The 16,751-nt window shown below is 37.6% G+C and overlaps 1 protein-coding gene across 2 annotated transcripts in view; it reads left to right on the top strand.

The window, feature by feature from the left end:
• CCDC198 (coiled-coil domain containing 198) overlaps window positions 1-16,751 on the top strand; it is a 51,243-nt gene that overhangs the window by 24,317 nt on the left and 10,175 nt on the right. For both annotated transcript variants that reach the window (XM_020986459.2, XM_020986458.2), the window contains exon 3: window positions 12,725-12,808. In XM_020986459.2, the coding sequence (XP_020842118.1) occupies window positions 12,725-12,808 (84 nt within the window). The remainder of the gene's footprint in view (window positions 1-12,724; window positions 12,809-16,751) is intronic.

Here is a 16,751-nt window from a genome sequence, read left to right as displayed (position 1 = left end):
CAGGAATTGGAAGGGCATTGAAAGTCTGTCCATTATTTTTATTTATTTTATTTATTCTGCTAAACCACCAAAAATAATAGCCTTTAGTCTCTGGGAAGGAAATTCTAAACTCTCCTAAATATATAGGTAGGTAGCTACCTGTTCATAATGATTTATTGAATTTTCCTCTTTGTTAATCCAAATCAGCATTTAATGCAAGTTCTTTCGTAAAGGTCCATTTTTCTTAGTTGGATTAGATAAATTCTGAAGTCCCTTCCAACTCAAAAAGTTCATAATTACTTTTATTTTGTAGCCAAATGAAGAACAGCTAGTGGGTCAGCTTTATTATGTAGAGATAGAATATCTTTCTAGTCTATAGGAAATAAGGGGGATAAATAACAAATCAGTATTTGGGAATACTAGGCAAGTAAGTGGCACAGTGGATAGAGCACTGAGCCTGGAGTCAGGAAGACCTGAGTTCAGATTTGGCCGCAGACACTTACTAGCTGTGTGACCCTGGGCAAGTCACTGAATCTTGTTTGCCTCAGTTTTGTCATCTGTAAAAATGAATTGGAGAAGGAAATGGCAAACCACTCCAGTGGCTTTGCCAAAAACAACAATAACAACAACAACAACAACTCCAAATGGGGTCACAAAGAGTCAGACACAACTGGAAAATGGAACAACAATGACGATTTGGGAAAGCTGTGAATTATGGAAAGTATGTCTTCAGAATTCCTTCATTTCTCACTTCTCGTGCCTTCTCATCGCCTGTTGGGACTATACCAAGAAGCCTCATTGTTGCTCTAGCCACATGATAGCGTCATGGCGGCTGAAAGAGGGCATCAAGGCTGCAATTCATTCGATTACTAGCTGGTTTATTTCATCCAAACTAAATTATCTCAGTTCCCTTTGCTGTAGAAGTATGCATCCCTTATTTTTTTTAATTGCATTGATATCAAGTTTTTCATCACCTACATTTCCCAAGACCTCCTACTCCTTATGACAAAGATGAAGAAAGGGAAAAATTAGTTCAGCAAAACTAACCAATATACTGAAGTCTGACATTGTATAGTGTTCCGCACTTATAGTCCCCTACTTCTGCTAAGAAATAGGAGAAAGATACCTTTCCATACCTCTTCTTGAGGTCTGGTAGTTACAATTTTGTAGTATTCAGTTTCCATTGTTTTATGGTTCTTTCCATTTACACTGTTGTAGTGATTGTATATTTTGTATACATTATTTTCCTGGTTCTGTTTATTTCATTTTGCATCGATTCATATATGCCTCTCTATTATATTCATGGCTTATTTTTGCAGTAATATTCTGTAACATTCATGAACCACAGTTTGTTTATCTGTTTGCCCAATTGATGGGCATCTACTTTGTTTCCAGTTTTTTACCATGACAAAAAATTTTGACGTATGAAGCCTTCTTTTGTTCATAAGCTACTTTAGAGACAGCTAAGGGATGCAATGGACCTGGAATCAGGAAGACCTGAGTCCAAATCCAGCCTCAGACACTTACTAGCTGTGTGACTCTGGGTAAGCTACTTAACCTCTAACTGCCTCAGCTTTTCCAACTGTAAAATGGGGATAATAATAATAACACCTCCTCCTAGGGTTATCCTGAGAATAAAAGAAAGCACTTAGCAGAGTGCCTGGTACTTAGTAGGAATATAATAAATGGTCGGTTCTTTTCTTTCTTCATTTATTTCCTTGGAGGTATATGCCTAGCAGTGGGATATCTGGATTAAAAGGCGTGGATATTCTAATCACTTTCTTAGCAGAATTCCAAACTGCCTTCCAGAATTGTTAGACCATTTCATAACTCCACATACAGTACATTTTTGTGTCTCTTTCCATAACCTTGTCAACATTGAAAGTATTCCCACCTTTTGTCATCTTTACCAGTTTCCTATGTATGAGGTAAAATCACAGAAATGTTTTATTTTCTATTATAAATGATCTGAAACATTTTTTATGTGGTTGTAAATAATTTTCATTTCTTCTTTTGGGAACTGTTCATTTATATCTTTTGACCCCTTATTTCTGGGTTTTGGGCCATGGCCTTTGGTCTTATTTATTTTTATTGCCTATGTATCTTAGATATCAGACTCCTTGTAGATATAGTTGTTACATAAAGGTGTTTTTTTTCTTTCACAGCTAATCACTTCTCTTTTTATTCTAATTGCATTAATTTTTTCAATGCAAAAGCTTTTCAATTTCATATGATCAAAATTACTGATTTTATCCATTGTAATAACGTTTCTCCTCTGATCGGTTAAAAATTCAACTCCTGCACAGAGCTGTGAAATGTACTGGATCTGGTTCTTTTCTCGTTTTTTTTCACAGTATGAACTTTAATATTTAGGTAGTATAATCTTTTTTGAGTTGTGATATATCTTATAAGAAATAGGTTTAGACCTAATTTCTACTAGACTGCTTTCCAATTTTATCAGCAATTCTTGTCAAACAGTGAGGTTTTTTACCTAGGTCATTTTTGTTTCATGGTTTATCACTGTATTAAATTTTTCCTGATTCTTTGTTGTCTGCTTTGTTCCACTGATCAGCTTTTCTATTTTTAATCAGTGCCAAATAGCTTTGACAAGTATTGCTTTAAATTATATCCTGAGGTCAGGAAGTGCAGTTTTGCTTTCATTCATCCTTTTTATTCCCCTTGATATTTAAATCATTTGTTCCTCCAGTTAAACTTTGTTATTGGTTTTTTTATTTTTTCCTGCTCTATAAAGAATCGCCTTGGTAGTTTGCTGTTAAAACACTAACTCTGTAAATTTGTTTGGCAGTATTGCCACTTTGGTAGTGTTAGCATGCCCTAACTCTGAGTGCTGATTATTTAAGCTCTTATTTCTCTAAGGACCATTTTAAAATTGCAGCTATTCAGGTATTGAGGCTTTGTAGATCGATTCCCAGATATTTTATTTATTTTGTAGTTACTTTGAATGAGATTAAACTTCTATCACTGTGTCTTGAATTTTGTTATTACTAAATAGAAATATTTTTGTGAGTTTACTTTGTAATTTGCTATTTAATTTGAGTTATTAATAAGCCAAATTGAATTCTTTGCTCTTCTCTAAGATTTTATAAAGGAAACCATCATGTCATCATCAAAAAGGATCATTTTTCTTTCTCTTTGTCTATCATTAAGTTCTCAATTTCTTTCTCTTATCTCTTGGCTACTGTTAGTAATTCTAGAAATATGTCAAATTGTAGCAAGGAAAGGAGGTAACTCTTATGTTCATTAGGAAATCTTCTAGTATTTTTCCATTGCATATAATGCTAGTTATTGGTTTGAGATAGAAACTTTCAATTGTATTTTTAGAAGACCTTTTTATGTTTATGCAACTAAGAGTTTTAGCATAAATAAGTATAGTATTTTATCACAGACTTTCTTCTGCATTTATTGCTGTAATCATTTAGTCTCTCATTTTTAAAAATATATGATTATGTTTATTATTTTTTAATGTTGAGCCATCCTTGAATCCCTGGTAGAAATCCAAAATGATTGGAATAAGTGATTTTTTAAATAAATTGCTATAGAATTTTAACTAGTATTTTATTTAAAAATTTAAATCAATATCAATTAGATTAAAAGGTATTCATTCTTTTTTAATTCTGTTTTGTTGACAGATTACTATGGTAGGTTCTGATCATTCATTTCTTCTCTGTTGGTTTTTTTTAATTTTCATGAATTCCATTTTCTTCTTTTTAAGCAGGTTGTTAGATCTTCCAAAGTTTTGTTTATCTGTTATATAATCTGTTCAGTTTCTAATTTATCCCCTAATTTTCAAGATTTCCTTTTTCATACTTATTTTAGCTTTGTGTGTTGTTTTCCTAATTTTTAATTGCATAGTAATTATTAATTCTCTCCCCCTCCCCAATTTTGTTAATATATGTTGTTAGAGACACAATTTTTCCTTAGGTGCCATTGGAAACTTGGCACTACAGTATTGTCATTATCATTGTCCTTTGTGTAGTCATTATTTTTATGATTGATCAATTTGATTTCTTGATTAAGATTTTATCATTACATCTCCATTTAGGTCTATGTCTTTTGCTAGTGTTTCTTAATTCATTAATTTTATTGATTTATGACCTATAAAGTATATATTTAATATTTCTCTGTACTTCCTTTATTTTATCATCATCATCATCATTCTTTATGTATGTATTTAATTTCTGAACTTTCCAAATTCTTTACATAAAGCAATTCTGGCAGGCACACTGGATTGTCATCATTATCTTCATTTTACAGATAAAGAAAAGGAGATAGAGATTATACGACTTGCCTAAGGCCATTCAGTAATGAGCAGATCTAGAACTAGAACCCATGTATTCTAATGCCTCATCCTGGATTGTTTCCACAAGTTCACGTTGTCTCTTTAATTTAGAAGATGTATTGGAGAAGAAAACAAAAGACTCCTCTGCCTTCTGACAATGAGAAAAAAAACATACACAATTGAGAGATTGAACCTGAATTTAAGCTTTTTTTCCTTAATGTATACTCTACTTTCTGACATGAAATGTTCATTTTTTCTCTCTTACTTTTTCAACAATTATGTCTTTAAAGTACTCTCAGCTCTGCATTTTGGAGTGTTCATTTTTAAAACTTGGTCATCTTGCTAGAATCAGAGTTTTTCATTAGCCTCTTTTTGTTCATTAGTTTGTTTCTATCTTCCATTTTCTTGTGACATAAGTTGATTAAAGAATCTTGAAAGGCTTTATGTTACTAAACATAGATTTCCCCCAGTGGTCTAACTTTTGAGTGATCATCTCTCTGAGGCAGAGAACTAGATTGAGGTGGATCCCTGAGGCTTAACGTCCTAAAATGAGAGCTCTGTCCTCATTTGTAAGCAGCACCTAACACTGACATTTGAAAAGTACAATTGGAGATAAGTTCCGCCCAGTTCACCCAGATGCCTGAGCCAACCCAAGGGATATACTGAGCTCATTCTCTTAGGATTATTTCAGTTTCATTTGGCATTGATTTACCTTTCTTCTCCATGATCAAGCATTCACTATTTGAGTCAACAATACCTTTTGGCACCAAAAGAGCAATCTTAAAATACTATTTTGGCTAAGGATAAGTATATAATCTGTTAAGCTATCAATTTGATATCTTTAAAAAAAACTTCACTTGTTCTATCCAGATAAACTGGACTGCATAAGATGTTTGATTTTTTAAAAATTAGGTATTCCATTTCTGTCACAGTGGCAGTTACATGACTAGTGGCTAGAGTGCTGGGTCTGGAATCAAGACGACCTGAGTTCAAATTTGACCTCAGACACTTACTAGCTGTATGACCTTGGGCAAATAACTTAAGCTCTATTTGCCTCAGTTCCTCATTTATAAAATGAGGACATGCTGGAAAAGGAAATGGCAAACTACTCCAGCATGTTTGCCAAGAAAACCCCATGGAGCAGTTCATGGGGCCGTGAAGAGTTGGGCGTTACTAAACAACTGAAGAGCAAAATTTCTATCACAAGAGATGTGTGGCCTGTCTAGACCAGGGCCTGGTTAGTTCACTGCTGATAAGACTAAGGGTAAACATTCATTCACTGTGCAAGCCAGTCATCTTCAGTCTGCCTTTCGTGGCTAGAGACTGCACTCCCAAATACTGTCCAATAGTCCTCAAAGGAGAGAAGGACGCAAGAGAGTGTCCATTTCTCCGTATAAGCCACAAACATTATTGGGAGGAGAGGGGAGTATGCATATATGCATGGGGTAGGGAAAGGCAGGAAAGGAACCAAAAAGCAAAGCGTATGACGTGCTGAAGGTGACAATCATAATCATCCTTATACACTTTTTAAAAAATGAAGATTTTTTCATGAGATTTGACAAATGAGTTTTTTTTAAATTTTATTAATTTAGTTTGATTTATCAACAATCACTTCCATATGCTTTTGAGTTGAAAATTTTTCTCCCCCTTCCTCCCCCCCCCACCCTCCCCAAGATGGCACACAATCTGCTATAGGCTTTGCATTTACATTCCTATTAATCATATTTTCACATTAGCGAAGTTGTAAGTAAAAATTAAAACCAATAGGAGGAACCATCAGAAAGAGGAAACAAAACTCAACAGAAGGTAAAAATAAGTGAGAGCGATTCGACTTCCATAGTTCTTTCTTTGGATGTGGACAGGATTTTCCATCCTGAGGCCTCTGGGGATGTCTTAGATCCTTGTAATGCTGAGAAGGGTTCAGTTTAACAATATTAGTCATCGCATAACGTGGCTGTTATTGTGTACAAAGTCCTCTTGGTTCTGCTCACTTCACTCAGCATCAGACCATATAGGTCTTTCCAGGTTTTTCTGAAGTCAGCCTGTTCATCAAAATGAAGATGTTTTTGATAGAACTGATAACGAACAAGCACCTTTCCATATCTCCTGCCTCCTTCTCTCAACTCCTACTATGACCAGATGATTTGCTTGGACTATCACAATAGTCCCTGAATGTCTCCTTGCTTCTAGTTTCTCCCTTTACCAATCTGTCCTCCATACAGCTGTAAATTCATATTCCTAAACCATAGGTCTGTCCATTTTACTCCCCTGCTCAAAAATTTTCAGTGGCTTCCCATTGCCTATAAGATAAAATACAAACTTCTCTCTTTTGGCATTTAAAATCCTCGCCTATCTTTCCAGGATGATTTCATATTAAACCCCTTTACACACCCTAAATTCCAACTAAACTGGTCTCTTTCTGTTCCCCAGACATGACATTTCATCTCCCATCTCTGCACCTTTGCTCATCCCTCCTGACTCGTTTACATTTCTTGGGCCTCATTTCAAGTGTCACCTCCCTTAAGGATAGGACTAGGGACTGGACCTGTGACTTCATTGCTATAAAGAACTTCCGAATGAGGAAACTCCATCCATCAGTGGAGTTCCACAACTTCTTTGGTACTTAGAGTCTGAGAGCTTCTTAAAGCAAAGATGAAGTGACTTAGGGTGTGTGACCTAGGGTCACACAGCTAGTGTCAGGAGGCAGGACATGAATCCAAGACTTCCTGGCTTAAAGGATGACTCAATGACTCTACACTTTGCTGCCTTCAATCAGGCTTCTACAAACCAAGTTTTATTTATTTTATTTTTATTCCATATTAACTCATCCATGAATATATTGTAACCTCCTAGGAGAATGCAAGCTACTTAAGGTCAGGGGCTGTTTTATTTCGATATTTGTATCCCTAACAAAGTGTCTGCTATATAGTAGGCACTTAATAAATGTTTGTGTAATTGACTACAAAGAAAATGCTGATAGTATTTTCATGATGAAACCAAACTAAATTGATCCTTAAATCCTTTAAACCATATTTTGAAGGCTTTTGTCTTCCTGGGAGTCACCTACACACACAGGAGCCTTGTTGTAATGAATCCTCAGGGTCTGTGACATAGGAATACCTGACAACAAGTTGGGTTTGGTACTTCAGTAACCAAGTTCTCTTAGATTGGATCCAAGACTGACCTACATCATGTTGAACTTTACTCCATAATGTTGTAGCAGGGTCCCATATTTTGAACTTTCTACAATAGCTCCTATATATTTTTCAAGTTGAATATATTTACCAACTCATATAGTTATGAGAGACCTTGTGGTATTAAGAGCTGGTCTTTAAACTAGGTATATTGGATTCAAGTTCCACCCATGTAAATAGCTAGCATTTATTTGGTATCCTCTATGTTCCAGGCATTGTGGAAAGTGCTTTACAAATATTACCTCATTTGATCTTCACAACAACCCTGGGAGGCATGTGCTATTATTATTCTCATTTTACAATTGAGGAAATTGAGGCAGAGGTTTAGTGACCGGCCCAAGATCACACAGGTGGTAAGTATCTGATTGTGAGGTTTGCAGTCAGATCTTCCTAATTCCAGGCCCAGTACTCTGTCCATTGCACCACCAGCTGCCTCTAAGACATACTGGATGTGTGACCCTAGGAAAATCATTTAGATTCTCAGTACTCTAGATACTCTCTAAGGCTGTAAGTAGCAAAGACGGTGTCGGTCTATCTTGGTAGAGGGAATTTCCTCATCTAGGAATCTGTATCAGTGTCTATACCTCATTTATGCCAGTGAAATTAAGAAAAAAAAGAAAGAGAAAGAAGGGAAGGAAGGAAGAAAAGAAGGGTTCAGGCACTTTATAGGTTTACTTGACCTGCTTGAAATCCTATTTTCCATTCAAAGGAATTCCATCTCAGACTCTAATTTAATATAAAATTATTATTAGTTTTGAAAGAGATCATAGCAGTCATCTAGTCTAACCCCCTCACTTTACAGATAAGGAAACTAGCCTGGAAAAGTTATGACATATCTAAGGTCACGCAAGTAATAAGTGACAGAGCTAACATTTGAACCCAGGACCCCTAACTTCAAGTCCAGAATTCTTTTCACTGCATTCCAATCAAAACTATTTCTTACTCTTTGCAGAATGAATTATCTTCAATCTAATACAAACTCCTTATGAAGGTAAAAAGGAATCTTTTCATTGCATCCTTTTCAATAATATGGATCTCTTCTTTTTTTCCTTTTTGACCTATTTTAAGGGGGAAAATTCACTTTATTTCATTTTGGTTAACATAGAGGAGGTTTTGTTTTATGTCTGGCCATTCTTTCTATTGCTGTTATAAAAAAAAAGTATCTGATTCAGGCCAGGGGTGTTGTTACGAAATTCTGTTTTTAAGGGAAACAAATCTGCTCTTGATTTAATCAAGCTTTCCTGAATTCCTAGACTGACATAACTACTGATAACACTTAGGCCACTGGATTTCACTCTGCACACCAAATGCTATAGAATTTTCCCTCAATTTAAAAACAAAGACAGTGAAGAAGTAAAAAGAGTTCTTTCCCAGGTACTTCAGAAAATGCTGTTACCACATTATCTCTGATGAAATCAGACTTAAAATATGTAGCCTAGTATTGCCACGGAGATGCTCTCCAAAGATCCCACCAGCCATTGACATAGCAAACTAGAGGGCTTCTGGGGTGTTTGCAAGGAATTCAAGGAACGAGAAAAAAAGAAAAAGCGGTCTGAGGTGGACCTTGGACCTTGTAGCGTGGACGAGCTGTACTGCTCTGACCCTCTCTACGAAGACTCTGAAAGCTGCTCTTTGTAGCTATATTACTTCTGCTGCCAACAGGCAAGCCATGGCCATACTGTCAGAATGGAGCCAATTGAATAATGATTGTTGGGACCCTCTCCTTTTCCTTCCCTCCTGCCCCCATGTCAGGAAGAACAAGCCTTTGGCAACTGAGCAATTCCCTCTGGGATGCCTGTGCCCTCCTCTGCATCAGAGGGACAGACTGGACTAGGGCAGCTACCCCTGTTTCTGCAGTCAAAAGGGCTGTACTATTATACTGTTATTTTCAGGGAACTAGATCAGCCAGACTGTTTATGGTCTCCTTCCCTGCTGTGATTTCTGTTTACTCTCTCACTACTGTTTATTTCATTGTTAGCTAAAAGAAATTAGTGACCACCAATCCCTGTTTTGTGTTTAATGTTGTTTGCAGTGATAGAGATTAGGGAGAGAGCGAATCTGGACAAAAAGCAGTAGGCACAGCTAGTCCTCATTAGAGCAGCAGGCAGAGCATGCTTTCTCCTTTGGAAAATCACAACCTGGCGATGCTTCCTTGCTGTAGTATTCCTAGCCAGCTAAAGGTAATAAGCAGAAGTAATGAACAGGGAAAGCCAATAGCAACCTGAATTGAGTCCTATTTCCCCAGACTAGAGATATTAGCGAACTAAAGGCTGGTCCTTCTGGAGGGGAGGGGGGATTGCTTGCTACCATGGGTACCAAAGGTCCATGTTGGAATACGTTTTTGGTGTACTACTGGATCTCTTCCTACACTCACCTCCTGGCTGGAAAGTGAGGAAATATATAGGGTGAAGGACCAAGTGATATGCATCAATAGTATTTGTCTTAGAAACAGTCTAATTAAACCTCTTCATTCTACAGATAACTGAAATAAGAGCCAGGAAGGCACAGCAAATGATCTCAGGTCTCACGGCAAGTTAGTAGGTGAGCTGCAAATAGAACTCAGGTTTCCTGACTCCTGGTCCAGCAGTCTTTTTACTATTTGGTTTCCTCATTTCCTTTATCTGACTTTCCTGGCAGTAAAATGGAGTGTTCATGATGAACACAAACATTGAGGAAATTGTTTTAGTTAGTTGTCTAAAATCTTTGTACTTTGGAGGGGAAGAGGGGGTACGGAGCTCTGAGAACTGAATTGGTTGGAGGCTTATCTTTCTAGTAGTATTATATAGGGAATTTCTCTGGCAAGTATAAATGATTAAAGGAGATGATTCCTGTTTACGATGCAAGTTGGTGCCATCTAGTGCCATGTCTGGAGTCATGACAACATTGTAGCTCAATTCTTTTCAAAGCCCCCGACACATAGATATCCATAGGAAAAGCCCACTACTCAACTCTTTCCAGACCTATAGATTTATAGTATAGGAGGAAGAAAACAGAGGAAATGAACTCTGTGATCAATTATATTTTCACATGTCAAACAGAGAAGCTGGGTATCCCAAAAGTTGTAGTTTAATTTTAAGCTATTAAAGCTTATAGCACATGAATTTTTTGAAAGACTTTCTGAAAACTTCAGCTGTTTGAAACTCAGATTCTCAATGGCATTTTAAAAACAAATCACCCAGGTCAGCTAAGTGGCGCAATGGACAGAGCACCAGCCCTGAAGTCAAGAATACCTGAGTTCAAATCCAGACCTGAGTTCAAATCTGGCCTCAGACCAAACACTTGACACTTACTAGCTGTGTGACCCTGGGCAAGTCACTTAACCCCAATTGCCTTAAAAACCAAACAAATCATTGAACTTTCACTTCAATGATACTGTTATTAATTTGTCTCTACTTCTTTTTTGTCCTCTCTTCTTCCCATGTTTCTTTTTTAAAATTTAGTTAATTTTTAATTTATGGAATAAAACAAGCATTTCCATGACATAGTACAATAAAAAAGATGATTGCACATGAAACCACAATCCTTTATGCATAAATAAAATGTTTCTTCTTTTTTCTTCCTTACTTTTCTTCCTTACTCACTCCCATCCCAATAGTCTTTTTAATGTAACTGTCCCTGTTCCCTGAGAACTTAGAAGTCTCATCAGAGTGAAAAAAGAAAAGAAAAACATTTGCTTTGTTCTAAAGCATTTGATTTTGTTGTCATAAGACAGCTGTTGTCATATTTCATCCTGTGACTCCTGAAGTCTCATTGTATCTTTCAAAGGTTTGGGTTTTTTCGAGTCCACTATGCTCTGTAGGCCTTGACACCGTAAAATATTTCTTTACAGTTTTGTGGCTCTGACCGTCGGCCTTGCAGAAATAGCTCTTAAGAGACTAAGAGACAAGGTGGGTGAAGGAAGGGGCCGGGAGGATGCTACGGCCTATAGTTTAAGGTGGGACAGTAGAAGGAATTTAAAGGGCCTGAACCTGAAGTCACGAGTTGTTGTTCAGTCATGTCAACTCCTTGTGATCCCATTTTGGGTTTTTTTTGGCAGAGATACTGGGGTGGTTTGCATTTCTTTCTCCAGTTCATTTTACAGATGAGGAAACTGAGGCAAACAGGGTTAAGTGACTTGCCCAGGGTAGCACAGCTAGTAAGTGTTCCAGGCTGGATTTTAACTCAGGAAGATGAGTCTTCCTGATGCCAAGCCCAGTGCTCTATCCACTGTGCCACCTACCTGCATGAAGCCATGAGACCTGGGTTCAAGGCCCAGTTCTTTGACTTATTTATGTGACCTTAGACAAGTCGCTCAGTGTGCTTGCTCCTGAGTTTCTTCATGTTTTAAATGACAGGTTTGGACTGCATCACTTCTCAGATCCCTTTCAGGGCTAGGTCTTTTGTCACATGATCGTGCAACTACCAAAATGTACTAACTCTTTGATCTTAATAACTAATTCATCCCACTCCCACCCCAGTATTTTCTCCTCCCACTAAGAATAAAAGGCTGGTATAAGATGTTACTTACGAATTTGCTTCATTAGCATTAATGGTTGTTTGTGATGGAACTGTGGCATTTTCTCTTGAGACTTTTAGAGACAAGAGAGCTCCACTAATCTGCAATGGCATAGATCCAAATGGAATTGTAATTAGGGTTTTGTCTTGGGTCACCAACATTTAGATGTGATAAAAGCCCTTTCTCTTTTTGAAGAGTTAGAAATTATTGAACTTAGCCAGTTAAAAGGGGAAAAAAAAAAACACTGTACTTAAAATAGGAAAGTTACTGGATTTCAGGCAAACTTTCCCAAGGCTGACCCTACTTTGTCCCCTATAGCAGCCTCCTCTGTCATGTCTCAGTGTCTCTGCCAATAAGGAACAGTGTCTTAGGATCTCTGTCTCCCTTTCACTGGGTGGTATTCTGGGCTCTTTCCCCCTGGGCAACTGAACTGGTCTTAAAATGTTGATTACAGGACATGCATTGTGAAACTTTTGCTGGATACCAAAATTGCTACTTATGGTTCTAGTGCTATGAAGTAGAGACCTATAAAGTAAAGCTACCTTTCTGAGTTCCTTTTATCTTGGGAATTCTATTAATTGTTTCACAACATTGAGTAAAGCTGTAAAACAATTATAGAATCTTGGAGATGAAAGGAACTCTAATGAGAGTGACTTTTTTTTTTTGCAAACTCTGGAAATAATTCAATGTTTGGCTTCTATCTTCCATTGTCTGTTGGGCTGAGTAATGCTGAATCGTCTAATTGTTGGACTTTAGATGCTCGAACCTCTTGAACCTCAAGTCCTCATTGCTGAAAAGTTCTTGACCCAGAAAGAAGCTGAGACCACACGAAATAAAAAGGTGAATATTGTTAACAGCAGGGAAATGGGAAGGGTGGGGAAATGGTGCTTTCCTTTTTTTTCATCATGGCAGCACAGAAGACTTTAAAATGCAAGCTGAAGCTTTAAGATACATAGAGACACACAATCTAGACCTGGTAATCCAAGCTTATTTGCCTCAAACCAATAATTATTATCTGGTCAGAACAAAGAGCCCTCCAATCTGCTTGTTCCAAGTAGTGTAGTCCTTCTTGGTCTTGTGATAAAAACGGGAAGGAGGAAATTTGACTTGGACACAGAGAGGCCAGAGAATATTGTGTTATATATTGGAAAGAGAACTGAATTTGAAGTAACGAGACCTCGTTTTAATTTTGACTCTGGTAATTACCATCTGTGTATCCCTGAGTAAGTCATTTTAACTCTTCAGGCTTCAGTTTCATCATCTATCAAATGGTAGCTTCCATCTCTGTGATCCTATGAAACTCAGTTGTTTCACTGGAAAAACAAACAAACAGGAATGTTAGAAAATTACATCCTTGTATAAGGTATATATACACACCTCAAAAATGGTCAGAGATATTGGGGCTGGCCATATAGAAATACAAAAAGTCTAAGAATATGCTTAGGCATAGAGATGATCACATAGCTCCCAGGGTTATGTCGTCTCTGTGACTTTTCCTTACCCACTCATCTCCATGGGAGAATAAAAGAACCTTAAAGTTTGAAAACTGGGAAAGCTGAGCCTCCGAGCTGTTTGGTAGTTATTGAACAAATAACTATTACCAGAGAGACTAAAATTGAGAGGTGTATGGAATGCTAAGCTAGGCTGAGGGCTTTGATAGGAAGGACTCTAACTCCTTATGTCAGGAAGACAAATCCAAAGAAAAGGCTAAGATTATAGTGGGGGTGGGTGGGGAGTCCGGTGATATTAGCTACTTCAAGGATCCATCCTACTCTTTGTTCTAAAAAGATTGTGACATGCAGATGTGAATCTCCTCTGGGAAGATGAGATACCTCAGAGTAAAGAGTGAGGGAATGTGACAAACCTGAGGTTTTTTGGTGGCTCCCAGGCAAGAGTTTCTGCCTCTTCTAAAATATCTGGGAAAAGCTTATAGGGTTTGTTTAAGCTTAAAAAAAAAATTAAAGCATGGGGCACCTGCTGTTGACTAAGGAAGAGCTACCCAAGGATTTCAACTGAGCTTTAAGATGGAGGCAATGGAGCCCACAATCAAAAAGTTTTTGGCAAAGATTATAATAAAGAAGCATCTGGTGGAGCAGAGTCTAATAGAGATCGCAAGACCATCCTGAAGAATCTAAGGGATGATCAGGGAGAAGACCAGGGAGTAAAGCACAGTGACATCACTAGAAGACATCAGTGGTCTTGTAGAGTTGGAAGCGTGAGTTATTTGCCACACATATAACCTTTACATACATGATCCCTATGTGTGTACCCTTCCATGCATGCACCCTGGCCACACGTTCCTTATGTGTGTGCCTCCCCATGTGTTCTTTATATGTGTTCATTTTTCTGTTGATGTGCGTGCATTTATGGGAGAGTGCTCCCCAAGTTTATGGGGAAAATGTTTTGTACGTACCTTTTTTTTTTTAAACTATGCCATTTCATTAAATGTCTTTACTTTGAACAAATTATGGTACTCTGACCAATAAAGTTGGACCCATCGGTGGGGGCTCATGAACTATGATTCTAAAGGCTGAGAAATTACAGAATACTTTGAACCTGGGGTAGTCACTCCTGTGGGACCCACCTAGTGAGCTTGGATGAGTAGAGGCAATGATCCAGGAGCTACTGGGGAAAAATAGTACTAAGGATCTTTCTTGTTCCCTTCAGTTAGCAGCTTTCTCCATTTTTCCCCCCTTAGGAGAAATTCAATTCATATGGTAATGACTTATTCTTACCCAGCCAATCCAAACATTGTCTTGCAATTTGTACTGATGATCTCCAGGAATTGTTAGTCTTATAAGCCTATGTAAAAACAGCCCTTATATTGACAGACATCTACATAGATGGGCTGGCTCCCAGACATATACTTGAAATTGTCTTTGTTAACATTACCTAACACAGCACTTCCATAAGCTCAACATGAAGAGTATTAATGAAAGGCTTTGCTACATTTCTTCCCTTTCACACACTACAACAGCTGGTGAAGAATATAGATGGACTCTGTCCTTCACTGTCCATAGGGATTGTCTGCATTGTTACTGGTGCCCAATGGAGAGGGGTGATCAATGGCATAAATGACCAATTTCAGGTCCTTTCTGTGCTACAGCAGCTCCTAGGATCAATACTTGCCTATTACAGTATTTTACAGGGATGAAACAAGCATCCCTATTAGGAGCAGCCACTTTCCAAGTCTATCAAAACTTTTACCTCTCAAATTAAATTATCATATCTTTTATAGAGTAATAGCTCATATTTTATCACACTTCAAAGTTTGAAAAGGTTGTTCCATACATTATCTCATTTGATCTTCACAGCAAACATGTGGAATAGTATTATAATCCAGATTTCACAGGAGGGGAAACTGAGGCTGGGGAGATTAAGTGACTTGCCTGGGGTGTCATAGTTATTGTGTTTCAGGCAGGATTCAAAACCAGGTCTTTTTGACTCCAGAGCCAGATACCCTATTCACCAAAGCCATGCCGTTATCTTTGGGAGTGAGAAAAGTACATTCACTTAGCTATGGCAAAATCCTGAGGAGATTGCCCTCGGGGTTGGACTAAGAGAGGGACAATATTACAAACAAATGAAATGCATACATTTTTAAACTCTAGGTTCAACAGAAACATAAAAAAAATATTACAGAATACAATACACACCAAGGAGCAGCAATAATGGCTCATTCATGATAGGGAAAGATCTACCTTGGGCTTGTTTTGAGAAAATTTTATTGTGGTTAGGTACAGCAAGATGAAATAGAACAAGCACTCTATCTGGAGTTTGGAGAGAAGTGGATTTGAATCCCACCCTACCCTTACTAAACTGTATGATGTTGGGCAAGTCACTTTGCCCCTAGGCGCCTCAGTTTCTTCATATGTAAAATAAGATCCTCTTAATATTTATCTACCTCATGAGGTTGTTGTAAATATAACACCTATTTCACTACCCATAGAAACTAAAGATACTGTAACTCCATCCTTAAGAGCCAAGTAGAGCTTTGTGAAACAAGGCAGTGTGGAGTGACAATTTTAACTGTTGTATTATTATCAGGGATTTCTCCCTATGGAATCAGGGAGAGGATGACTGGGTTAATTTTGCTTTTTTTTATGAGTATTTATAAAGAATATGTGTAGAAGACAGAGAGAAAGGTTAGAAGGAAATTATTTTTTATTATCTTAAGATAAAAAAAACCTGATAAAAAGCACTTTTTGAAGGGACTGAGGAAGCAGCAGTTTACAGTTGGTTGGCTGGTTGTTGTCCTTGGTACTCAGAGAAGACCAAAATGAAATCACTATGTCAGGGTCAATGTACAGTGTGTCTAACTGTAACTGATCAGACCAACATAAGCTTGGAAGGCTCTACCATAGGTTGGGCCCAAATAGTCCATATGAACATTGGAAGGGAGATGTCTCTAAATCTGCACACCTCATATTTCTTCTGAGCTACTGTCATTCTGCTTTGCTCATAGAGCATAGCACCTTCTTTGATGTGGGCATGCCCTACTGGGCAGTCCTGTGCCAGTGCCTCCCATGTCTCACAATCGATTCCAGTGTGCATTCTGGAGAAAATGTTTACTGTGATGGCTGAAAAGAGATAAATGAAAAGGACTAACATGACATTTCCTGAGAGACTGAATTTAATTCTTATCTTGAGGAAAAATCAAAAGAAGATTCTCGAGGGAGTTTCATCAGTGTTTGGAGTGAACTGAATGGTGAAATTATATTTCCAGAAGTGGAGTCATTTGCTTTTATAGTAAAGGATTGAGGTGGCTCTGGCTGAGATATTT

Source organism: Phascolarctos cinereus, unplaced genomic scaffold, assembly GCF_003287225.1.
Source record: "Phascolarctos cinereus isolate Bilbo 61053 unplaced genomic scaffold, phaCin_HiC Scaffold_3;HRSCAF=262, whole genome shotgun sequence".
NCBI classification, from domain to species: domain Eukaryota; kingdom Metazoa; phylum Chordata; class Mammalia; order Diprotodontia; family Phascolarctidae; genus Phascolarctos; species Phascolarctos cinereus.
The sequence above is the reverse complement of the archived record's forward strand: the minus strand, read 5'-3'. Positions and strand labels throughout refer to the sequence as shown.